Here is a 27,533-nt window from a genome sequence, read left to right on the forward strand (position 1 = left end):
CCTATAGACGCCAACAACCGTCACTCACTCCTGGAGTCAGGTGACCCTAACGAACATCACTCGCTTCTGGAGTCGGTTGACATTATTGACATTTGAGACGGTTGTCACAACAATCCGGAGCACTAACTAGCCAATGACCTGGATAATGTCCATACACAAGTTAAATACATGTGACTCCTCACAAGTAAAGAAGGTTTTTGGATGAGAAAATCTACAACGATAACATTTGACAATCCACAAATAAGTCCAGCTGCCCTCGATTCAACTCCATGTGGATAACCATGATCTGGATAATTGAGAACCTCCGCAGACCCCAATTATAATAGTGTCTTGTCTGATGAGTACCTAACAGATAATCTTCTTAAAACTGTCTTCTTAAAACTGGTGTCATAACTCCGCCTCAAATTTCTGTTCACTTGTTCAACTTCTGGGCCACTTTCTTCAACACATTAGCTGTGTCTCTGAGTTTTTTCCCCCAGTGTCTAACAGCTGAACTCGGCAACAGTAAGTCGCTCCAGTCAAATAATGTTTTTGTTTTGCAGTTACTGATAATTGGTACCATCTGTTGCTGTGAATGCATGATGAAGTCTTGTCCTCGAACCAAGGATGCTTTAAGCAAAATGTGAATCTCTGTTAGCTTCCCCATAGAGAAAAGTGTTCACTTCAGCTATTAGTTTTAGCAGGTGGGCATTATTGTGCACATGTGTGGTCATCTCTCTCTCGATCAGCTTATTTGAATGCGCTCCAATATTCATAGATTTGTTAACTACTCTGGCAAAACTAAAGGTGGAGCCCGTGTGGCTCCAACCGATGGAGAGCAAAATATGCAAATTATATTCAGCACTTGCTCGTGTATGAACCTACTGTGCATGCACCATGGTGGCACACCTCTGATGTAAACCTTCTTTGCTCTTACATAACATCGAAGTAGCCCTACGAACTGACAAGCAGAAACCTAATGTGAGTAGCCAGCTCTTATTATGTGACAAACTCCAATAGATCAGTACCGAAGTTTGGCTAGGGAGGGGCAATTTTAAGCCTCAGTTTTGCCCCCTTCATCACCAAGATCAAGCTACAAAAGAGGGAGCATCTAGAATGGCATTCAGCCAGGTCAGGTAAGCTTTGTTACAGTGCTGTTCAAGGCATAAGCATCCCCTGGCTGCAAAGGGCATGACATTTACAACCACCTCCTCTCAACATCTCAACTCTGTGTGATCACTAAAGCCAAGTATTTATAGACCAGAATCCCATGACTATTTCAAAATCCTTGGTAGCCACATTTGTAGGAGGAGAGAAAATGGAATTAATGTGAATATGGTTTAGGAAATTATTTATTTCATGAGCATAGGAGTGTTCAGCTACTATTCTTCATGATTTAATAGTTTGGAGACAGAGCATATCACAGCAGGGAGCATGAAATTAATGTGGCAGAAACAGGCTTAAAACCAAAACTACCACTTATGATATTTGCTGTGTGTGGTGTATGCATTTGTGTGGCAGCAGTGAAAATATGAAAGAACAGAGCACTTATTATAAAGCAGTCTCATGCAAGGTCCCATGATAGCCCACATAACAATGATAAATGGCTGAAGCGTTCTGCTAAACTACATCATGTGACCAGAATATACCTTCAGGGCTTTTCTATCCCGATTAGCATGAGCATTCTGGGAAGAAGCACTGAAAATGTTTTTTTTTTTTTTTTTTTAATCTGAATCTTAGATCAACCGTGGGCTTTTTAAAAACATATTATTTTGCCCAAATTGTTTTTCTCTGTCATTTCTTCCTCATACAGCCATGGCAGAGCTGCAGATTTTTTGAGGGTTAGATAAAGACCATGTACTGAGACTGGAATTTCCTTAATTCTATTCGTTGTGAAGCCATATCCCTTGCAATTCTTTTTATAGTGTGCTACTTAAAATTTGGGCTTACCAACCATTACCAACCTTCCTTTTGCCTCAGAATTCCTAAAAAACATCATAGAAGTTAAACCCTGTACATAAGCTTGTATGGTCTCCATTTAGAGGACAAGAAAACATTGATTTTACTGGCAGAGAGCAGTGACTAAGAGATGAAAACCCAATATGTAGGCAACAACCTGGGTAAACAAAACTACACCAAGCCAATTTCGCTTAATGCCATGTAAAGCAGAAAGCTTGTCTATAAAAGAACACCCAAGACCTTATTAAACTCATACTTTTCACTGCTTGCTGCTGTGCTACACTGTGTTGTTACTGCACCACCAAAAGCTGTTTTCTTAAAGTTCTGTGTTCAAACAATCCCGTTCAGTGCTACTGTACAACATCTGAGAGAGAAAAGGCTGCAGCTGCCACTGCAGTACTAATGCAGCACAGATGGAGGACACATGCATGGTGGGGGAGCTGTACAATGGCTACCACTGTACATGTAAAGTAGACATAAATAATGCAATAATTTTTAGCATTACAGTATAATGAACACGACTTATTTATAGTGTTCTCTTTTCAATCCAAGCTCTTAATGAGGACGTGCTCAGGCATTCTCAGTACATTCCTCCTTGACGTGACCCAGTAGTATACCTTTAAAAAGTTCCTTGTCCAGTCCCTGGGATTTGTAGTTAAAAACACATTTCAAAATATGTGTGAATGTTGTCTTCCTTTCATCATAGAGGATAAAAGCTCTGTCTTCCCATGCAAAACACAGGTACTATATTTCAGCTGGCACATAGGCAGGCTGTCTCATCTTCTGTAGAGGAGAAAGTAGCTTTAGAGTCACAGGGGATGAGCTGCATGGGCTGACGACTTCAAGTGAATACAGAAAGAAGGTTGTGCATTCTATCAGCTCCATCTATAGAGCCCATTTCCTATCTATTGCAGGCCGGGGATCAACTATCTGATTCTAAATATTTATCAATGGCTAAGAGCCATGACATTGTAAGTGTCACTTGAGTGAAAAGCTTGATATGTTCTGGATCAACTGTTCCATTCTTTCATGTCAGTGTTACTTGAGAAAATAAATTCTGTAACGCTGCAGCATTGTACATGTTTCGGAGGATTGCTCAAGTAATACCGCACACTCAGCCTTGTTCACAAAGGAGTCCAATCCAAAGGAGAAAATGTAGAGAAAACTGCAAAAATATTCTGAACACATCCTCGATTGTGAACATTCAATCCACAAGGAAAGCACTCCTTCTGCATTATGCAGGCTGAGAATGATCTGGCCATATTACACCTGCTACACAGCTCCCATCTCTGGATGCCCTAGATGAGCCTCAGCACTTACTATCACCCACGCAGCCATCCACACATCCTCCAATCCACCCACCTGCCCCCACACACATACACACTCACGCACTAACGGTCCCGCATGGATTATTAGCTACTACTTTTGAAAATGTTAATATTTTGATTAAAATTCATTGTTTTCATGGCTAACTATATAAGACTCCATATATAACTAGATTACGTTTCACTTGGTTAAATACTTGATCATAAGACTTGAGATTTCAACAATACAATGGACAGGCATCTCATCAGATTTCCATAGCGCATGAAACGGACATGCTAGAAGATTTTCATTATTCAAGGGATGAATGTACATTAGGATTTCTAAGGTTGACCCCTGCCTGGGTCCATCAAATGAAAACTTTCATTAATATTCAGGTATGTTTGGTGGATTGATTTATCTAATTTGGATTTAGTCTGCTCAAATTATACAGTAAATGGATGTTAACGAAGAGAGCTTGAAAGGTGTATTTGAGTAATGTGTGTATTTGTGTAACGTGTATTTGAGAGGTACGTAAACCTAGCCACTACTCCTTTATTGTCACAGTTGATCCATCAATAACTAATCCACCAACTCAACCTCATATAAACTCCAGGAACTACCTTATCACCATCACAGCCTGACTCAGGGAGAGACAACTGCCTTGGTATTTCACCATCACTCTCTGTCTTGTTTCTGCTAAATCATATCAATTTGCTATCGACTGAGTGTCGCACTTCTGTGGGAAGCCTGATATCTCGAGCCTCACAGACTTTTTACTTTGCCATTCCGCTTTCCTCAAAAGGTCATATTTTTACTTTGCAGTGGCAAAAAGTACACCTGGGTCCGTGCAACTCTTTATATGTCGGCATCATATCACTTTATCAGACTTGTGTCTCGGCTGGGGGAAAGAGCAGGAAAAAGCTCATACCCACCGTCTGGGGAGGTCCTGCCTGTGAATTACACCGGAGCCTGGCAGATACTTTTGACTATGTTAGATCCTCCGGCACTGACATAAATAAAAAAAAAATCTGAAATAATATGCTTGGTACAAAATTATGCTCAAATTGGACAGCATTATTTATAACCCACTTTTCTTTTAAATGAATGGTGAAGATTAGATGACTCATTTGGCACTTCAGGGCATCATATTTTGATTGACATCTCCTAGCACATTTGGGGTGCTGCACTGTGAGTCCGTTACCAGGGCAATGTGTATACAAATTCTGTCAATTTTTCATTACAGAAGACGAGCAAACCAGCAATTTCAATCAACAATCAATCCTCCCAGTGAGTTACAAAAAAACAACAACAATTTGACTACAATGATGTTTTATGTTCTTATTACCATGTTCTCAAATTATAGAAAAACTTGAATAAGGAGCTGCTGTAGCATTTGGCTATTAAAGTCATGATGAACGCCATTCACAGCTTCATCCTTCAATCCTTTGCAAAATTCCTGTCCATAATTCCCTTTTATCCAAGCCACACTTCATGAAGTGAGCTCTGATTTTCATTTCATGGTGTCTTTAAATATTCATGCTATCCTGACTGGCTATATATTAAATGAAAAGGAGATTCTAAATAACATGGAAATATAACCCAAGGCATTACATTGGACACCAAACACAATATGAGATGAATGAAAAGATCAAATGCTAAAACATCAAATGAAAGATTGTGAGCTGTCCAGAGATATACGTCATTTCATGCTTGGGGACAGCATCTGGGCCCAGAGAGAAAAAAGAAATAACATCTTGTTTTTAATGGGACATACACCTTCAAGTAACAGCCTGTTGTTCTCAGTTACTTACTAATTGCCCACATGCATGTCTTGGTGATAGACTTTTTGTAGCTACTTGAGGCTCAGGGTGTATTAAAAGGGATGGTTGCAATTTACACTGATGGCACTGTCTTTGTCATATCATTTTTTTTTGAAGGGATAAAAGGAGGTCTACTCAGTGGAGACTCTGTATTTTCAGTCAGAGTTGTCAAAGCCTTGTGATTATAAAAGTTGATGGTGAATAGTGGTGATGGTGATGGCTTGAGGTACATGGAAGGATCAAGACTGACATACCAGGCTCTACTGTGGAACTGACAGGAAAGATGGGCTTTTTCCAGACATTTAGCAAAGACGCAAAAGCAATTCAGAGGCTGTGCTTCTCTAAATGTCGCACAGCTACACAGTGCATCATAGTGCATCACAGAAATGGCTGTACGCAGCTTGACAAGACAGGGTCCACAAGCCTGTGCCATCGCAGCAAAACATAGGAGTGCATGTCATGCAGCCTAGTTCCAAACTGTTTGTGCTGTCAGTGGCTGTTTAACAAATTACACATAATCTGCATCTGAGTATTGCACATGCAGATAGGTTCCCCCTGATGAACCCTGTTGCCTTTTCACTGAGTACAAATGAGTTAAAGACATGCATGAGCAGAGGATGTTCATGGATATTTATTATGGTGAGGCTTCAGAATGCTTGTGAGCCCACACAAGGTACCTCTGAACTGCACCTTTGATACTGCACTCATTTAGCAGTCGCTAAAGCTCACTGAATGGGCTTAATATAACTACAATGTAATAATCCAGCCTTGAAAATATTTGCACTATACCGCTCTAGAAATAAGAGAACACAGCCTTCACGTCACAGTGTGCACCAGTGGGAGTGAAATATTATAGCTGAACAAGCTGCTTGAGTTGAATTATCTCTATATTCTTCCCAGTGAACAAAAGTCAACTCCTAACAGAAGGAAAGTTCCATCTTCAGTTTGCCCACAGCCACCCTAAGTCATTAATGGGGAGATTATGAATGTGAATAGCCTTTAAAAAGCACTTTCCTTTAGAGACTGACACGGTACATGCATGTCTGATTCCCTGCCTCAGAGGAGCAGAGAGCAGTCGGATAGGCTTAATCCTCGACACAATTGATCTAGGCTGTCTGGTCTCCCTTGCCCTACTCTTTCTTCTCCTCCGGTCCAAAACCTGAGCAGATACTTATTACCAATACATTGTTGGCAGTGGGCAGAACTAAGGTCTGGGTTTTACAGGTCAAATATTCTTCTTTTGCAAAAGATAGTTTTGAGTATGTTTTGAGGAACACGTTGCGGGGATCTTTGGCAGGGCACCAAGCCATTTACAGAAGCCATTTTGGAAACAGCTAAAAAGTCTGTGGCTGCAGGCTCCATATAATGAAGTGGTGCATTTAAATGAGAGACAGCTCTGGGACTGAGAAGGTACACTTCACTCAGCTCAGTAAACACTGAGATAAAGTGGAGTCTGGAGATACTGGGAAAAAAAGAGGAGAGGATGAGTACCAGAGAGTAGAGAGGGAAACCAGGGGAAAAAAGCAGCAAAGAGACTAGAGCCCAAACCAGGGAGAAAACACTGGGAGTTTGAGAGAGGAGGTGATGATAGAAGAGACAAGGTAAAAACAGATGGCCAAATAGCCAGAAAGGGAAGAAAAGACAGTACAGCACCATTTCCTCATGGGTTTTGTAGGATATTTGTAGCGACAGGCTGAGGTGGGTATGACACACATAGCAGCAGAAGCTCATTGGTAGTGTTAGTTTGTGCACTGACACAAAGACAGAAAGACAAGAATACAACGGAGAGCCATCAGTTTGTTAGGAGTTTTGTTTAATTTTCATAGCTAAATACCACCAGTGGCACAGGGTGGACAAATTTATGAAATGCCAAGTGGACAAGTGATTTTGACACATCCATTCAGCGCACAGAAAAAAGAAGGCTATTTTACTGCAAAAACGAACGAACGAACTAAATAAATAAATAAAATAATAAAATGAAACCCCCCACAGCCCACCCAACACTGGGCTCAATCTGCTGCAAATAATATGCTGGCAATTTTCTCCATGGCAACTCTGTGCCAGGATGGGTGGTAGCCTGAGTGCCAGGAGGCAGCTAATCACAAGGGCTTTAATGTACGGCTGTGAGGATGTGAGCAGGACCAGAAGGTTGCACCAAACCCTAAGATAAGTAACCATAAGAGGGCCCAAAAACAAACAAACACACACACACAAAATGGCAGAAATGAGAGGCAAGAAAAAGGAAGAACAGAAGGCGAAAAAAAGATTGAGAAAAGGGGAAATATGGGATGAGATTTGTGCCAACAGAAAACTGCATTTGAAGTACATTTTTTTCTGAGCTTGTGTATCATAAGTGAAATTGATGGCGGCATTTTGATTTCAGTTTTTTTTTTTTTTTTTTTTTTAAATGAACTTATATTTATTCAATTGAAATTTAGTTTTTCCAATAACAAATTCAGTGTTAAATTTGATGCATTTTTATGCATGGTGCTTGGAGCGGTAATTCTAGTTTTGTCTCGTATCGGTCCCTGACTGGGTCTAAGGAAGGAAGTTGAGGCTCTGGTGTTAAAAGATGTTTTAAATCACATTCTAATCATTACCTGTAAACCATATGTAGTACACTAACTTTAACACTAATTTTAGATACTAGTAAAACTAACTTACAATGTTTTGATTCAATGATTTTAATTTTACATTTTCTCTTGCAATGGTGGTTATTTTCTTGTTTTGGTGGTGCACCACTGTCAAATGAATACTGAGGAAACACTGGAGTTTTCATTTACTGAAAAACAGTGGGGAAAAAATGTTATGCAGTGTGTGTAGGACAAATTTGCAGATTCAACATACATTTTCAAAGCCACAATTTAAAATTCAACTTTTGAAAAGCTTTCAGATCAAAAGGCACACCTGGATACTAGGAAATGAATAAATAAATAAATATTAAACAGGAGCTTGCAGATATGATCAAACTGTCTACTGAAGCCCTCAGAGGCAAAAGAATTTTTTTTCAGTGCTCTCTTGGCAGATCCATATATCTAAGTTTGGTCTATTTTTTGTAAACAAAACAAACAAACAAAAAGAATCATCAGCGTACTAGGTCTCTCAGTTCAATGAAACTATTTTTCTCCAGCTTTTATCTTAATACACGAACTGAGAGAGAAGCTACCAAGTTAAATGGTGGCATATGAAAGTGCGGCAACACTGAAAAGACCCACTTGCTGCTATACAACGCAGAGCACCTAAAGCTAACCTAAACAAGTTTTTGTCTCAGGAGGAACATTCATGACCAGTTTATGAGTTCGAAACTTTGCACTCATTTACCCTGGCCTTCATTGGTTCTTTCACAAATAAAAAAGTAATCTGTTGACTGCCTTTGATGATGTGTGTGTCAACAGCAACTCACAGTCCTTGAGACACCCACCACTATATATCTAGTTCTGCCAAGACATTTTCTCCCTCTTGCCTCTCAGAGCCTGCTGGATGTTAAAGTGAATGTACATTAGTATCTTACCACAACCTAAAAGCTTTTCAAGAGTTCAATTTGAAATAATGGCTTTGAAAAGTTGGGTAGATTTTGCAGATTTTGTGCTGCCTTTAACTTTTAAATTGCTTTTCAGTCACACTGAAACTGAACACAAGTTCAAGCGTTCAAAATTCTGATTAAAATGACAACATTCAATTTCATTCATCACATACAAATTTAGATCAAATGGGTCACATTCAAATTCAGTACAGTGGCACAAATCTCTCTCCATAGGGAAGAAAGGAAGAGGGACAGACTGAAAGAAAGAACAAAAGAAAGCATTCTTACAAATGACAGAGGACAATGGCGTGGCAAAGCAAAGAAAGCTAGGGCCTCTCATGAAAGAGAATATCACAGAATCTCTTAGCACCGTTATAATATATTAGTACTTCAACAGACTTTTTCTATTGAGATTCGTTAGTGTCAATCGAGAGACTTTACATCTTTTATTCAGAGAAGCACTGCTTATTTTCGTTTCAAAGTCCTGTGGGGAATAGAAGACATCTAAAATTGCAGGTGCAGGCATTGGCTGTCGGTGTGCGGAGGAATGATACAGTGTGGGTTTACAAGTGAAACTGGTTGAAGTATGAGTATATGAATATCTTAGAATGGGAAATGCACTGGAGAGCCAAACAAAGACACAGATGAAGAGAGAGAGAGAGAGAGAGAGAGAGAGAGAGAGAGAGAGAGAGAGAGTGAGAGAGAGAGAGTGAGAGAGAGTGGCAGAGAGAGAGAGAGGGAGTGAGAGAGAGAGAGATGGAGGGAGAGAGAGAGAGAGAAAGAGAGAGAGTGAGAGAGGGAGTGAGTGAGAGAGAGGGAGGGAGGGAGTGAGTGAGAGAGAGAGAGAGAGAGAGGTAGGGATGAAGAGAGAGAGAGAGCTAGTGCATCATAGAGTTGGCAGGGCCTGCTCAACAGAGTAATGGACACTGGCATTACATCTCATTATATTACACCCACCTCTGAGTGTGTATGTTTTTGTATGAAAATAGTCTGAAAAACTGACACAATATTCTAGTTAGAATATTGCATTTTGTAGGAACATTATGGTGCCACCAGCTGACGCAAGCTGACTGCAGTCAAACAATTGCCCTCCGTTTGGAAATGGCCTGTTCCCTCTGCAACACAGGAGTCAGTGAAGTGTGTGGCTGCAACTTTGGATAAGAGCCTCGACACAGAGTAGCAGGAAGCGGAAGGCTGGGCAGCAAAAATGTTAACTCCTTTTTGAGGAATATAATCCAAATTACAGTAGTGCTCAAATGTTGAGTTAATTAATAGATTAGGAAATAAACACAAGAATCATTAATCATCATTTTGATGAACAATTAATTGGTGATAAAAAATGATTAATTTAAATCATTTGGTTAATAAAAATAAACATTTCCCGGTGACAGCTTCACAAACACTGAGAGCTTTCTGATTTTTTCTGTTTCATATCATTGCAAAACTTTGAGAGGTTTCGGGTTGGCTTGTCAGACCATGTATTGAGTTTTAAGAGATCAGTCTGAGCTCTGATAACTTGTGATAGGGTATTTGTAAATTCATAGATGAAATTATTCATCAATGATCAAAATATAATCACTAGACTGATCAATAATGAAAATAACCATTAGTTACTGCCCTGGATTTTTCACATGAGAAACACTACAGAAAAAAAAATCAATCAAGGAAGTGGCAAAATGTCGTCCCAAATTCACATTGGTGTCACAAATATTGAAGTAAGTGGGATGGGCATGGAAAATCCCTCTATGAACCACTATACATTTGCCGTTTGAACTCTGATAGGATAAAGATTAGCCTAACACGCAGGCTGTTGTTTTCTCTCCAGTGTGCATATTAATTGCCCTTACTGGTCTCAAAACATCAGGAGTCAGTCTAGCGGCTGCAGAAAGCTGAGTGTGAAGCCCAGCTTTGGCCAAACAATGCTAATGTTAGTCACATGGAGTAATGTTGCAGGGTTTTAAAAGGAATGAGTGTCTGAGACCCATAGGTTTGAGTGGGTCCCCAATGTATATTTTTGGACAAATTGTAGTATTAAACTTATGATAGGTATTATGTGGTTATAATGAAGGTTATATTCATGTATGTGTTGAAAATGTGTCTGAATATGAAACAATTAAAATCCCTAATCAGTGTCACATCATCACGACATACTTCAACATTGCGTCTATAGCACTGTAATAGTATCAAAATCAGTGATCAAATAAGACAGGTAGATTTAGATGCAAACAATATGACTGAAATAGTTTTTTGGTGGGAAATAGGCTTGATTTTTTTCTTTGGAGGCATTTCAAAGTGTTTTCATTTCACTGATTATTCCAGAAATATGCACAAGAACTCTATATATGAGCAGAGATATATGTGTGGACTGTGAGAAAACATCAGCTGGTGAAAGTATTTATTTTTTTTGACACAAAGGTCTGTTTGGTTTATTACTGTGGTTTCAACATGCCGCATCCCCTGGACAGTAAAGCATCATCGTTAATCATAACCATGAGCGACAGTGGCCATGTGAGTTCATTAGCCAATGTCAAGTTTGTAGCCTTGACTGCTGAAATGTCCCCTGGATGTGTCAATAGTGAGGTTACTGTGTCCTTCTGGATTTTAATGCAGAAACTCAGGGTGTGTAGCCTTCAACATCACTGCACATACAAGTTTAAAATCTACAATCCAACATATCATATATGAGCTAGTTAACTACTGACAAATTATTCATAAGTCCAACACCTGACTGAGCCAATAGCCTGTTCAATAAGGCATCCATGGAGGGCTGGCAAACCTATGCAAAACAATGATGACAGCAAAGAATATTTCCACACTTGGCACCAATTTAGGCTCATGTGCTACTCGATGACATATCATTGATAACTCAATGTCGCTTCTGTCCTTGGTTCAAAACAGGATATAGTATCATATAGCAGAAAAAAAACCCAAAACATAATACAGGTTTTTGCTGTTATATCATGTCATATTGTATCTTTTCCCTCTATTTCTAATGACACATTGGCACTACTCTATTGCTGCCTGAGGAAGAGCACCGAGCTTAAATCGTGTCGCAGTACAGCTGCATCACCAAGCCTGTTTACTTTACTTTGAGTGCTATACAGTTCTGAATATAAATATTACCAAATTTTGTTTTTGATCATACAGTTTCCAACTTCTCTATTTCTTGAACCCTAGATTATTCCCATCCATCCATTTTTCATACCTGCTTTTTCCTTACCAGGGTCTTCAGGGGCGGGAGCCTGTCCTGACATGCACTGGGCACTGGGAGGGCAGGGAAACAACCTGAATACATCACCAGCCCATCAAAGGGATAGGACACATACACAATCACACTGAAGTCCTCAGTTCACCTGGCCTGCATGTCTGTAGTTTGTGGGTGGAAACCCACGCAAACCGAAGGAGGACATGTAAACTGCACACAGAAAGGACCAGGGACGAGATTCACACCCAGGTCCTTCTTGCTGTGAGGCGGCAGTGCTAATTACTGTGCTGCTCCACACTTAAGCAACATGTTTCTAATCTCTAATCTGTTACATCTCGAGAGAAAAACAGAGACCAGAAGACAAGACACAAGAGAGAGACACAAATACCGAGACGAAGGCAGAGAGCGCAAGAGGGGTGGCTCTGGCATTAGACGTCTACTCGACAAAGCAGGGTGAATCAGTCTGTTGACGCCCACAGAAGAGCCCAACCTCATAGAAAACAATGAACCTGACTCACCAAGAATGCAACATGACATTCAGCTTGATCTGCAACTCCTACACAGACAAAATATAAAAAACATAAATGCTATTGAACACATTACAGAGCTAAAGATACAAAGATGATGTTTGCTGTGGTACAACAACCGAGTGCTGGTGAACACCAGGATGAGTAAATAATGTTTATGCCTAAGCACAGGCTTGGAAAACAGATACAAGAAACACAAAGAAATTAAATGTAGACTGCTGTAAACACAAGAGCTGACTGCAGCCTCACAGAGAAAAAAAACAACCAGCTGTTTACCTATGCACATAGATGCGCACTTGCATGAACACACTCAAGCGTGCACACACACATGCACACATATAAATAAATACAGAAATATCCAGACATTTTCTACCCACCCCACCCCCCTCACACTCACTTGAAATTAAGATTTGGCACACTTGGTAACATGTAATATGGGCTGATATTTTCTGAGTGGATGAAGGCACACACATACAAACAAACAATAAGGTATTTAGGAGCACTGCAGTGAACAAATAATCGGTTACATAATGATCCCGTAATCATGTTAGTGTTAAAAATCCCATTACTGTATAATTATACATCAGCTACCCTGCTCTCTCCAAGCACCCTGGAGGACAACCACCAAGGAGGAAGGAAGGATGACTAAGCTGTTTCCCCGTCTCAGCCCCAGGAAACAGAGCCTTACCTAACCCATCCCCTCACATAACCCACACCATACTGCTGGAACCCCGACATTACACACAGCTGATAGATTATCCCTCCTAGCACCTTCTCAGTGACAAGAGACTAAACATGTCTTATTATTATGGCGCCTCCGTGAAACAATGATTGAAGATTTACACCCACGTAATCTCATTCCAGACTACAACTAATGCTAAATTTCACCTAGCATTCGTCCCGTTTCCTGTCTCATGCTCATACTTTTCAGGTCCTTTGTAGCGTATTCCATTCTCTCAAGCTCTTTTTCTCTTGCCAGATTCTCCCACTCACCCTCCCGCAATCAGCGCTCCTTTCAGTTCTGCACCCTTTTCTTGTTTTTCAATGGGAAATTGATAATTATCTAAATTCCTTCTACCCTCTCTCCAGTTCTTTTGTGATCTTACTTACTCTCTCTAAACCTATAGACGTGTCCCTCCTTGAGAGATAAAAACTGCACATAGCAGCTCCAGCATAGTGGGATTTTAATCAGGAAATAAAAAAGAGCTCCGTGGAGGAGTCAGACATTTCGCATGCTGTGGTGATGTGCAACCTGGACCACAAAGAAAGGCGAGGTAGATTGGCTGGGGAGGAGTGGGTGGGTAATGCGGCCTGCTCTGTGAAATGGGTTCACACTCCTCCTTTGCACCCTGGGACCTCAGCGGTTTAGCGTCACACACTCCAAAATGACAACCTGCCATATGGCATCAGACATTCATCAGTGACAGTCGCCCCTCTTCGAGGACCTGGTCCAGGGGAAAGTTTGGCAGAAAGGGCTTAAAAGTGATCATGTACAGAAGACTAAGGGAGAGAGAAGAATTGCCTAGCTTAGAGGAAGAGTGATTTTTTTTGGCAATAGTGCTGCATCCCTGGGTGATTGTCTAGAATATGTATGACTGTATGTGCGGTCTCTGAGCAGAATGTTGAACGCCTCATTTTATCCAATTCAGTAAGGCTACAAATTGATTCTGCGTCTAGAATTCACAGAAGCAATTAAGAATATATTTCCGTTCGAGGGCATTATTCCTAATGTAAGCCTTCTTTCCCTCAGTAACACAATAGTTTTAGACTGTTAAGACAACAGCAACTTGCAAGATCAATGCCCAATGAGCTCAGAATTACAGCAGAATCTAAGTCACTTAGGCAACTTCAGTACTTGTTATACGGAGACAAATTAATGTGTTTTTGGTTGACAAAAAAGACCAATTAAGAATGCCGCACACCTAATGTATACCAGGGTGACCCTAGCCTACAAGAAAGCTGTTCAGCTCCACTATGATAACAGGAAAACCAGCAGCATCTTCGCTTTGCGCTCAAGACAAAGCTCTATCTTTGACGAAACAAAGAAAGCCGAGATAAGACTGAATTAATTTCGTAAACTCCTTTAGAGAAAATCCTCTTTTTTTGGGGTGGGTAGAGGTGGAGTGCGAATATGCAGAACCTCCTACGCATATTCCTAAGAAGTAATCCAGAAGTCTGTTCACTGATGTGTGCAGCACTCAGCCAGCCCCACAAAGATGCATGCAAATAGACTGAAGTCTCGAGTGGAACAAGAGAGGGAATGGGGACCAAATACCAACTCACTGTCAACTGCTGAGCACAAACATGGAAAAGCTTAGCATCGGAAGCATGTTGATATTCAAGACCCCAACACACCACTGAAAGACCACTCTTTATATCCCATTCTTTCCCCCCTCTGACAATTGTTTTTCTTCCCTCATCTGCAAACTGTGCAAGACAACAGCTCAGTTAATTAAAAAGATTTGCCTATCTCAAAAAAACAGAAAGTAAAGTAGCGGAAGCAGTAAATTTAAACTCTCCACACTCATTATAAATAGCAACTTTCCCCTAGACCTCAAAATAACAGTCTTATTATTCTTGTCTTCTTCTAATATGACTCTGTAAACACAACTGTCAGCCGTCCGTCTCGGATGCTCATGAGTCTGCCAGTGTGTGCCGAAGAGTCATTCGCGCGCCCCAATTAAGCTACAGTCACTGCTCCTGCACACAGTGGATGGCCTAGAGGTGTCATGTCAGACATCCAAAGGCTCTAAGGCTTTGATATACAACCACACAATTTTAAACTGGTGTTCAGCTTCAACCAACACATAAATGAATACTGTTTCACATTGAGTGACATAGATAGTTACAGTGTGTGTAAATGAGCTTTAGCTTGTACACACTCTCACAAACAACACTTACATTGCCATGGTTGATGAAGCCGTGTTTCCTGGCGATGCGGTCAGCTTCCTCCGGCCCGGCTTTGATCTGGACTGCCCAGGTGTTGGTGTAGATCTTTGCACAATCAGTCCACTTCAGAGCTGCCGACAGGAGGACAAAGACTGTCCATAACTGCAACAAGGCCACCCTGGCATCCATGAAAAGGAGGGCAGGGCACAGAGCAGTCTGTCCGTCCGTCCGTCTGTCACTGCTGCCGAGGCACAGAGGAGCTGCGCTTCCTTACAGCGGCAAAGTAGAACAGTGGCCTAGAGGAGAGAGGGCAGAGCCAGCCATAAACACAAACATGCCTCTTAATTGGGTCACTCTTGATCCTGAATTATCCAGTGTGGACACCATCCCGACAACAAATCCTAAACCACGGAGGAAAAAAACAAAATAGCACAGCCACAGCTCATATCATGTGTCACACTCAACTCACTCACTCTGTCAAACTCTGATAAAGAAAACCTATCTGTTAAAATGTGCAAAGAATTAAATATTAATTCAAGACAGACAAGTGCTGTGTTAAACGCTGAATGATTTGTCAATCCTCCCTCATCTTTTTACAGACTTTGGAATGGTAATGAATGATAATGATGCTGGCATACTGCTGCAATACAGGACAAGTTCCAGGCAAACCAGCATCCAGCTTTTCCAGCTATGTATGTACACCGTATAAATGTTATCCTCCTTCTCTGGTAGATAGGGCTGCAACTAAAGATTATTTTCATTATAAATTCATATGGCACTTACTTTTTCTGACTGAATTTATCATTTCATCTATAAAATGTTAAAAGACTTACAAATGCACTTCATAAATTATTGGAGCCCAAAGTGATATGTGAAGTTTGCATCCACCCACACAATTACTGATACCTAACTAACTACATGCTTATTGTGTTTTAAAAGGTGCTATATAAATAAACTTTTACTTACTTACATATTGTAAAAAAAAAAAAAAAAAAAAAAAAAAAATCCATACTGCAAAACAAAGTATGAAATGACTTTGCCATAAAAAGCTAATGTCTTGTAAATTTTGATACCTGTATGTTTGAGCATCATTACAGCCAGAAACTAGGGCTCTGTCCCATTCAGAAGGTAGCCTCCTATCTCCTTCCTTGATACCTAACTAGAAAACTTCTAAATAAGGTATCTTATTTGACTGTAGGCAACAGTTTGAGAGAGCCTTTGTCAGTGTATACATTATGCAACATTCACGTCATATCAGATTTACTATAAATATGACCTGCAAACGGGGACAACATTAATGTCAGCCTCCTAGTGGTAATTACAAGTAGGATTAATGGGAATTTCTGCAGGCTCCAATTGCAGGCTCCAGCTGGGCATCATGAAATACAGAGAATGGTCACCACAAGCAGCAAAAACTCTGCAAATCTGCCAATGTTAGCAGTCCAAGATAACAAAAATTAAGAATATTTTCACAATAGCGCAAACAGGTCTACATAGAAACAGTGTATGACATCTGCTGCAGTTTGTTCATCGTTGATTTTAAACTATAATTAAGTTACTATTCAGATTATTTTGACAGTTTGCATTCCACTGAGATAAACACGCTTCCAGTGCCTCAAAATTGTAGTAACAAGAACTCATCCGATTCCTCCAATTAAACTGCTCTTTCAGAAGAGATTCAAATAAATGCTAACATGTGGTGTTTAGCCTTGTGTACTTGCTGGCTATGAGCATAAACCAAGTCATTTTTATAGACACAGTAGATACGGTGCAGTTATTTAATTTATGAACTATGAGTGAATGAATAGGCAATGCTGTACTAGCTAGCTAACTGAACTATGCCTGCATGTTCAGTCTGGGAAAAAAATTATTTTAGCAGGACTCAACAAGAAACAACTGACAGAATTAAAATGACTCCCTACTGACAATTTTCTTATAAAAAATTTAATTAAAATGTTGCAAGTATTTTATTTTACATGGCCGTAGGTTTGTTTTTGAAAACTTTTTTTTTTTTTTTTTTTAAGTTGACTTAAAAGGCAGCATCTCTGTGTTTTAGGCAGCCTAGATCTCGAAAGAGGCTGGCTCAATCCAACATTCCACTTCAAACTCACGTCGAACAAGTGTTGTGTTCAAAGAGAACTATTTATGTGTTTGATTTTTTTTTTTTCTGTAGATGTGCTATGTCCCTTGGTCAACTAGAAATACGTGTCAGTGGCTTCAAAGAGAAGGCTTTAATGATTACACTGATATCTTCTCTATTAAGATTTATTGATGTATTATTAGTGTTCCCAGTGCTCCACTAAAAACAGTACACTAAGCATTTCACATGCATTGAAATCACTTGAGATTCAGTAATTGTGGAACATACTCATTTTTAGCCTTTTATGTGACAACAGAAACACAACAGTGCTACTAGAATGGGATTTTTTTTTCCCCAAGTCTTTCTGCTGTTACTGTGCAGCATAATGTGTACATTCTTGTAGTATTCACATTAAGCCTCTCTCTATTTGTTTGTACTTTTCATAAATCAGAGGAGCCTGTGCTAAAGGGACATCAATGTGCAGCCACTAACCAGATAATCATCTTTTTCTCTTCTACTCACCATCTTTTTCCCTCTTTTCGTCATTGTATGAGTAAATGAGGTCAAGAAAATCTGATGTGACGACCTTGTATCCACAGTAAAAATGCAGCTTTAACTGCTCCTGTGCTTATTAGAGACATAATGAGGAGTGCCAGACAAATCCAAAAAATCTACAGTGCCACTCTAATTGTGGCGATCAGTCTTGGGAGAATATCTCAATCTTGGACATCATTATACTTATAATGAAACAGCTAACTCAATAAAGGTGACTGTATTACTGTATTGCTGGTAACTGTTACCTGGGTTATGGGTGGGTTATGTGAACTTTCAGAATATAAAAAAGGATTTTGCTGAAACCTCCCATGTTCCCAGTGGAAGTCCAGAATAAATGGTAGCTCTACGCACAAAAACTTAGATGGGCTCTAGGTATAAACCCTGATATGCAAAGAAAGGACCTCGGGGAATGGTTCCTGTTCAAACCTCAAAAATATGTTGGGGTTCTTCTCACGACTTGACTTAAATTGTTCCACATGTAACCACTTAATTCGAACACTAAATTGAACCATTTACTATTGGTTATAGACACATCCCTCTGAAGGATTTCCAACCTTAATAACCTTGAGCCAAAAAGGGTTCTCATATGAGGACAAGTCAAAGATCCATATCAGGTTCTGGTTTGCTCTTCTATTTCTTAGACTGTACGGGTGGAGATGGTAAATCTAATTTAAAAAGAGAAAGCTTCGTAGGAAGTTAGCTGACAGGAAGTGGGAGGAAAGATGATAGGGTGTGGGAAGTTAAGAACATTAGTTCTTCTCAAGGAATAAGGAGTTCTGAATGTTTGTCCACTACTGCATGAGTTGTTGCATGAGTGGCTATTGGCATGAGACAATCCCCACAACACAATAAACTGATGTGCAAAGAAACAGAAATAACAGGTGTCCAAACTAAGCTCTTTTTTGAACTGAGCAAATTAATTGTGCATTATTCAGATGTAATTTTTTCCCTGGTAAACTGATTCATACATATTTGATGTATGAATTTAAAATAACAAAACAACACGATTCTGTTAATTCTGTTCATATTCCCAAAGACTTTATATTGCCATCCTTAAAATATCCTAGATGAATATACCCTCTGAGCAGTAAAGAAAGATCAGAAAGTTCAGAGCTTTTTTCACAGTAGTCATTTAGACATGAAACAGTACAGTAAACACAAGTGTTGTGGATGACATTAATTAAGGTTCAGTTCAATTAAGATGTAGGCCTAACAAAACAAGGGCCCTGGTGTTGTGCATGCCAGGTCACTGGAATGGCTCTGCTACACCTAAATGGAACAGAACCATAATTAATGTCATCAGTGACACCTGTGCTTACCAAACTATATTTCATGTCAAAATGGCTGCTGTGAAAAAAGGGTATGCAGTAAGTCAGGAAAACAGCTGTGTACCTGGGTTGGTTGTGACAGCTGTCTGACAGCTGGGAACTCATCTGTGCCTTGTTCAGGAGCCCTGACATTTCAGCCTCAATCTGGATTTTTCTTACCAGTCTGTGACTCTTGTACAATGAAAACAGAAATTAAGTTGCATAACCTCTTTGGAGCTCATTAGCACTCTTCTATCTAACAGCTCAATGAGAGGACTCACCCGACAGGACTGATCTTTGTACAGCAAGAAGCAAATAAAATGTTTAGCTTGAAACCCCAGTGTGCAGAATATCAAACTCTCTATATATCATTCTCAAACTGTTTTGACTTCACAGTACAATGACTACAGAAAAATAAGACCATGATGATGGAAAGTTGCTTGTTCTATGCGCTGCTTTCTATTGTGTTTATTTTATGTGTCCAGGGGCATTTGAAGCAAATTGTGCCAAGCTGACTTACAGCTCAAAGGAAGGGCCTCAACCTCAACAGAGAGAAGAAGACCCTACTTGTCTGTAGTGACCAAGCATTAATTACATTATAGGGAAACAAATAAACCAACAAGTCCACTCCCACAGTGCCTAGCTGAGTATGCAGCATCGGGGACTGCCCATTGGTCCGAAGGCCCATTATTCTGAAAACACTATAGCCCCAAAAATCCCACTGGACTGAAAGTCCATTAGTCTGACAGCCTGTTATCCTAAAAACAAAAACCCACTGCTCTCAAGGAGGCCATTTTTTCCACATTTTGGGTGGTCATTTGGCTTATTGGTTAAAGGTAGAAGTAGAGTTGGGATAAGTTTAGGTATTAGTAATGATACACTCAATATCTCACACCTACCCCATCTCTATTTTTGGTAATACTGGGGCTTGCAAGGTGAGTTTTCAAGAGAAAAGGCACTGGCCCATGTCCTCAACTTATCTGCCACAACCCTGAAAAACAACATGCCCCGACATGTTAACGGTTCTGAGTTAACTTGAAACCATATGGCAGTACCTGATGTGCGGGACTGGGTGGCAGGAGCTGTCAGACTTGGTCCAGCCTTATGGAATCACCTTACTGCCTTTGTCCTTACGTGTTGCAACAAACTGGGTCTCTTTGTCCTGTTAGATAAGCTAAACGTACTGTTGATAGTTACTATGGGATTGTTAGGAAGAACTGGCTTGTTTTGGTTCTTTGGTTTTGAGTTGTTCCTATTTTATATAATACATTTTGAGCAAGGACAATTTCAACAGTAGTGCAAGGGCAGAATTAGGGTTAGGATAAGTTTAGGGTTATGTTTATGGTTAGGCATAAATTGGGTATGGCTAATTTTAGGGAAAGGCTGTAGAGAATGAATATAAGTCATTTAAAATTTCCATCACTGAACTCCAATAACTGAACTCCAGTAACTCCAGAATGTGTATTTTAAGGGCAATAGGCCGTTGAAGCAATAGGTTTTTGTTTCCAGGATAATGGGCCATCAGATAAATGGGCTTTCAGTCCAATGGGACATTTTTTTAGACAATCGGTGTTTCAGAATAATGTAGTTGATGTTACTACAGTCCTGAAATAATCAGGATAACTACATCATTTATCAAAGTATTGCCAAGAAGAAGAGATCCACTGTACTATTCAGCTATGCTCTAGTAGGTTGGATGTCATTCAGTATAGATACCGCCAGCCAAACCAGGAATGCGCTCCCAACATCATATTCATCATCTGGTGTGGAGAAAAACAAGTCACTAATATCTATGAACGGACGCACATAAATTCACATTGCTGCAGTTTTCCTTGGTTATTCCGTGTCTCTGAAACGTTTTATTTCAATAATCACGATGATCAAATGCATTATGTGTTCTATCTTGGCAAGTTTAGATGGACTATGATGGAAGCACAGACGGTAAACATTTAAATCTGTTAGCACATATCAAGATGATGCGTTTGTGTGTGTTTGTGTGGGAGTTTGAGCAGCAAAATGTAATATGGACAACAGTAAATCTTCAGACCTGCACTAGTTCTTCACAATGACTGTAAACTCTGAAGCTACATCAGTTGCAACAACAGCTTTAAGGACTTTGCAAAGACCAGCCAAGAGTCCATGGTGGCACTGACTGCCAAATGATAGCGGAGGTAGTGGGAAAAATGGAAAACTCTGCTGTAGAATAGGCATCTTGTGTGGTTTGGCACTGAGAAAGAGAAGGCATTTGGCTGACATTATGTTGATAGTTTCATCAGACAATTCACTTTTTTAAAAGGCAAATATTTTAGCACTACAACATCATCTAAAATTTTGTCTTATATATTATAAACTCTGACATCTGTTTATTAATGGCTTGCACAGCAGTTAGTTTGTGAGTTTCTCCCACTGACAACTAAAAACTATTACATAAACTGGCCGATATATTATATTAGTGTATTATATTATATAGGGGCGTAATGATGCACTCTTTGCCTTGATGCATGGCTCATAAATTCTGCAAATTGAACTGCATCGATTTGGTAAAAGAGTGAATGCCTCTGACTTTGTTCTGAATCAATATGAAATGCTTTGAGTCAAATCATTAACAATTCTTAAAAAAAAAAAAAAAAAAAAAAAAAAAAAAGGACATTATGTGTTCATCTTATGGAAAAATATGACTTGCAACATTTCTGCTAATGTTTCTTTAAGAGTAAATAATGTTTTGAGTAATGTTGTTGTCTGATCCCCCCTCACATTTCAGATGAAAAGGGGAATGTCTTACATATTCACACTTTAGGCTAAGTGCAATATTTATATCACAGGAGCTATAACTATTTTATAAAAGCAAAATGCGAGACAAAATACCATTATACACCAAGTGCTGTGGTGCAGAGATGCCCTGGCCTACAAATCATATTCTCCAGACACAATGAAACATGTTTGTGTTGGTGCAGATCCAAGCAAAAATTTGTGTAATATTATCTTGGTATTTTTCAGTAAAAAATATTATCATCTTCTTCTTCATTATCATTATTATGTTACTATATTGTTCAACCCTATATATACTATACTATACTAAATGTTTGTAACTCTTGTTTAATAAAGGCCACAATGCATACAGTATAAATATATGTTAATTATTCATTTATTTATTTTAAACATGTTGTATCAAGGACAATAGACAATGCAACAACAGGGTAATAGTAGAAGAAAAAACTAAAAAAAAAAAAAAAAAAAAAAATTCAATGTTATTTCTGAGATGGCCAGCACATGTTCAAAAGGGAGTAGGAAGAAGTTAAAAACTTACATGATCCTACCCCCTGAGTTCCTATATATTACATATATATTGTATTATATATTATCATCAATATTATATTATTAATCTATGAAAATACAGAAACTGGGTAATTAACATCAATATTATATTATTAATATATCAAAATATAGAGAAATATAAAGTCTATTCTTAGTTAATATTATATTACCTGTAGTACTATTTACAATGCGCTAATATTTAGTCATGTACACCCACATACATACATATCTATCTATCTATCTATCTATATCTATGTGTGTGTGTGTGTGTATATATATAGATAGATAGATAGATAGATAGATAGATACGCATACACACACACACACACACACACACACACACACACACACACACACACACACATTCACACATATACACCTGTACACCTGTTCACTAGTGGAGTCCCAGTCTTAGAGTACATACAACATGCATTTATACAATTATTTTCACTCATCCATGTTCCTGCATCTTGTGAATATGTCCTCCTTATATTTCCTCTTAAACTGAGTTATGCTTTGGCTTTGTTTAGACCTTCACTTGAACTGTTGCATAATTGTACACCATAAATTGAAATACAGAAGCTCTTTTTCGTTGTGCTTATACTTCGTACTTTTAAGTTGCTGTGTCCCCTTAGATTATAGCCGCCCTCTCTTTCAGAAAACATTTTCTGTATGGGTCCCGGTAAAAGCTTATTACTTGCTTTAAACATTATTTGTGCAATTTTTAGTTCTACAGAGCATGTAGTTTAAGAATATATAGGCAAAATGTTTCATCACCTGCCCAAATTCCATGGCAAAATTGCTTTAATCAGTCAATTATCTGTAACAAAAACATTCGCCTGCAAAACTGTCTTCAACACACTAGTATCACAGTCACAGACACACCCTACAATACAAACGCTGGCAAGCAGGCACTGCTGGATATGGGGTGAAGGAGCACACTTTAGTGCACAAATGAAAACTACTTTGCCAACTTGTCTCGATGTACCTAAAATATTCTCTCACAAAAATATTTTTGTTGCATATGGATTATACGCCAGGCAAGCGAGGCTGTGCTGTCTGACTGACTGACCTATATTTGGCTCCTTAAACACATCTTGTGCCATGGGAAAAAAATAACTTGCCGCCTTGCACAAGTTTATTCCATTTCCTTTACTCAGTTTACATTGTAACAATTTCACCTCACATCTTCTGTGTACAGGTTTTCTCTCTGCAGTTTGCCAAGGAGAGCGTGACTGGAGAGTCATTTTGTGACAGCTGAAATTTTAAAAAATACCGCCACTGCGAAACTCACAGGTCTCCAAAGTCATCAGGTTTCAAATTATACTAGTGGTAGGTAGCTTTAAGTAGTATAGAGATGTAACAAAAAGGATTCAAAAGGAGAAAAAAAAAACAACTATGGTCAGTGTGGTCTTCAATGTGGACTTTTCTCTTTGCACTCCTTTTCTATTGAGAAATTTCTTCGAACAAATTTAAATTTGCTGACACCGATTCATATTACTTTTATTTTTGTTTACCCTCAAAAATGAACAGGAGTTTCCTGCAGTGTCTTCATTCAGATTTTGCACAGAAAAATTGTGCTTACATCAAACTGTGAATTCAGCAATGTGTATCAAACCAAAGGGTTAGCTGACTGTATCGTTACATCTGTGGTTCCACAGATTCGTTTATGAGTGGGTGTGATTGGAGCACACCAGGAGAGGTGGTGGAAACATGACCAGGGGCTGTCACTCTTCCTGTGGAGCAATTCCAGTGAGCTCATTAGATGCTATGCTGGAGTCACAAAAACAAGAGCAGGGGGTCTGACTGTCACTGAGAGGGCGGAGGGGGAGACAGTCACAAGGAGAGTGAGAGAAAGTGTGAGACAGAGAGTGAGAGAGTGAGACTGAGAGAGAGGTCGCTCCCCCATGCAGCACTGCGGAAAATAACAAGCATATAATAATGCATCAAAAAAAAAAAAAAAAAAAAAAAACACCTTTCCTCAAAACACAGCCTGGAGAGGAGTTAACAAGAGGTTGCTTACTCTTACAATATACATCAAAGCCCAAAACTGAGATGAAGCCTCAACCTTCAAATCACAGGAGAACTTTTAAACTCCCTGATATCCCAGCCACAATGAAAACAGAAAATAACTTGCATAACCTCTTTGGAGCTCATTAGAAAACTAGGGTGAGAGAACTCACGGGAAATAGAGAGGTGGGCAAATGACATCTGGTATACTAAAATTAAATGATTGTTAATAATTATTAATAGTTTCGCTTTCTTTTCAAGCCATTGACAAACCTCCATATGGTGTTCAACAGCTAATAATTAGAATATGAATAAAAGAAACCCTTCCTAGATCCAGGAATAAAACTGTGAGTGCATTGTCTCCCACAGGCTGACTATTTACTTGTGGCAGCGATTGAAAGGGCTGGGGAAGGTCCCAGTCTCAAGAGGATTAATTACTTGTGTGCACCTACAGTGAGAGCAGTGTGTCCAGTGGCATTCAGCTGCGTAAAAGGGGCAATATTCCAGTCTTTGCACAGCCACACTCTACGTGAGGGTTGAGCAGTTTTATGCATACCTGATTAAAAAGCGTCCAAAAGTTGCTAAAATGTGAGTTCAGTGCCACTTTCATTTTCACAATATGAAGCTCTGTGAATTGAGTACAGTGTTACTGCCCACTGGTCTGTGCATCACCAAATGACAGCCATGACATAATGCGCACATTAAGCGCACTGCTACAGATCAATTTAGATTATTTGCCATAAACTGACCGATTTTTTATTTTTGCAGCAGCTGTGCTGATGTTGTGACAGTGCACCACTGACGAGCATACGTATGGGAAACACTGCAGTAAAAACATGGTCTTCCTTTGAAAACACATCACTTAGAGATTCTGCCTTGAAAATTCTTAATGAGAAATGCTCTCCTCTCCCTCAGCAACTGAGGTGCCTTTGAAGAAAGCACTTGACCCCCAACTGTTCCAGTGGAGCTGCTCAGTGGGCAATGACTAGACAGCATTGTGCAAACTAACGTCTCTCCTGTCCTGTAACTCTCCCTCCCTATTCAATTCCTCTGAGCATTAGAGAAGATGGCGGTAATTGAACCATTAAAGACCAGTGCCACAATATCAGTGCTGCATAAAATTGGAAAAATCTCATATTGCAATATCTTGTTTTCCTGCAATATATATTGGGATATGAAAAAATACAGAAAATTTCACTAGACACAGTACATGTTGTGTGTTGTACATATATACAATTAAAAATCATTTAATGATATCCTCTCCTAACAACTCCCCACCCTCCTCCCAAATTCTGCTTCTACCACACTTTGTTTGACCCTCTGCCACCCCTCCAAAAATCAGATTTGACTCTGACTCCTCCACTTCAATTTCATTATGTGACTCTGACACAAGCATGGACAAGAGGAGAGAGAACAGGTCGAGAAGTATTTGGGAAAAATGACATGTTTCTTAATAAACTTTATAAATAAACTTATGTGTTGCAGTTGCGCTATTTACATGTAATTGTCCATTTCTAATGATGTTAAATGAATGTTTCATCTGTTTGGTGGAAGATATAAAGGCCAAGATAAACGACTGAAGATGATAAAACCCTCAAATTCAAGCGTCAAACAGATTTATCTATATGCCGACATGACGTAAATAAAGATAAATCAGGATACCGCATGTTTGTGTGTGTGTGTATTGAGCGTTTCTTACTTTAGGGCATGGGCCAGCCCCGTGACAGAAACTTTTTAACTTTTAACCAGGACCAGGACCAGGTGCCACTCATAATAGGAATGCACGCGCTCAAAAGCCGCCTCGTGTCACTGAACGCTTGCCAGCAGCATCCAGGCAACATGTGTCTTGTGCATGTGTACAGGCAGGTGACAGGCAGACTCTGCATGCACCGTGATCAGTTCACTATGTGATCTAGTGAGGGAGTGCACTTGATCAGCTTATCATACAACCAAAATAGGCAGCGCTCATTTTCAGGTTGTGGTTGGTGATTGGTGGGGCTTTGGTTGATTTATACAATAACCATGTGCACCCCTTCAGTGAACTTACTGCTGACCATGCAGAGTGTGCTTGTCACTAGAAATAAACTCTGTGTATCCAAGAACCTTGCAAGTTGTACCATAACCTGTTTGAGTTCCTTTGCCTCACTTTACATCGCACATATCCTGCAATGTGACTACTGCAAATGCACATCACAATGTCGATGCCAAAACGATATATCTTGCAGCCCTACACAACACTGTGTATTCATCGTCCTCCATTGTCCTCATAAAGCACATAGCCTCAGCCGCTGCACTGCTGCTGATTCTATATATCAGCAGCTGTAGGAGATACTGACCTTTCAAGATCTGTATATCTGCTATCAGCCAGACTGCAAAGAATTGATTATTACACAAAGTAGATGTAGATCTTGTAAGGAAGTAGCAGCCCAGACTTGTTACAAGAGAGGACTTGAGTCCAGAACATCGCTGTTTTGAAACCCCAGCCCATCTGGAAAATGCGTGTGGCCTGGAAAAAACTTGAAGTCCAGCTGCTCCAGAGCAGCTGCATTGTGGGCAGCAATAAAAAAACTATAGTTGTGTGAATGTGAAGCATCTGAAAAAGAGCATGTGCAATCTGTCAACCTTACCTGTCATTCTGGAGAAACTTGCTCAACATGGCAGATTTGAATAACAGATCCACTCTTGAAGAGGAAGAGTGGAGTATTTAGACTGATAATGATGAGCAGAATAAAATGTGGTATATCATAAGTGACATTGTACTTGTATTTTAGACACACACTTACTAAATCAACCCCCACCAAGAGGTGCTCTAAGCTGCCCTTTCATAGAAAACCAAGGCACAGGAAAAAACTGCAGCAAATGTGAAGCTGCACAGCCAAGCATCCTCCCCGGAGAGAAAAATTGCTTGGAGTGAAAGTGTGATTGGAAAACCAGAGGAGTTGCACAGGCATGGTGCGCTCACAGACAGGACAATAGTACCCAGCAGACAGTCAGTTGTATTGACATAATCTCAGACATGCTATGAAGTCATTGAGAATGCCATGACTGAGTACCACTAA

General features: G+C 39.6%; 1 protein-coding gene across 1 annotated transcript in view; it reads right to left on the minus strand.

Moving 5' to 3' along the window:
- furinb (furin (paired basic amino acid cleaving enzyme) b) overlaps positions 1-27,533 on the minus strand; it is an 87,189-nt gene that overhangs the window by 57,775 nt on the left and 1,881 nt on the right. The window contains exon 2 of the mRNA XM_030053703.1: positions 15,220-15,503. Coding sequence (XP_029909563.1) covers positions 15,220-15,396 — 177 coding nt within the window. The 5' untranslated portion in view covers positions 15,397-15,503. The remainder of the gene's footprint in view (positions 1-15,219; positions 15,504-27,533) is intronic.

The sequence above is a fragment of the Myripristis murdjan genome, chromosome 6, assembly GCF_902150065.1.
Source record: "Myripristis murdjan chromosome 6, fMyrMur1.1, whole genome shotgun sequence".
Taxonomy (NCBI): Eukaryota; Metazoa; Chordata; class Actinopteri; order Holocentriformes; family Holocentridae; genus Myripristis; species Myripristis murdjan.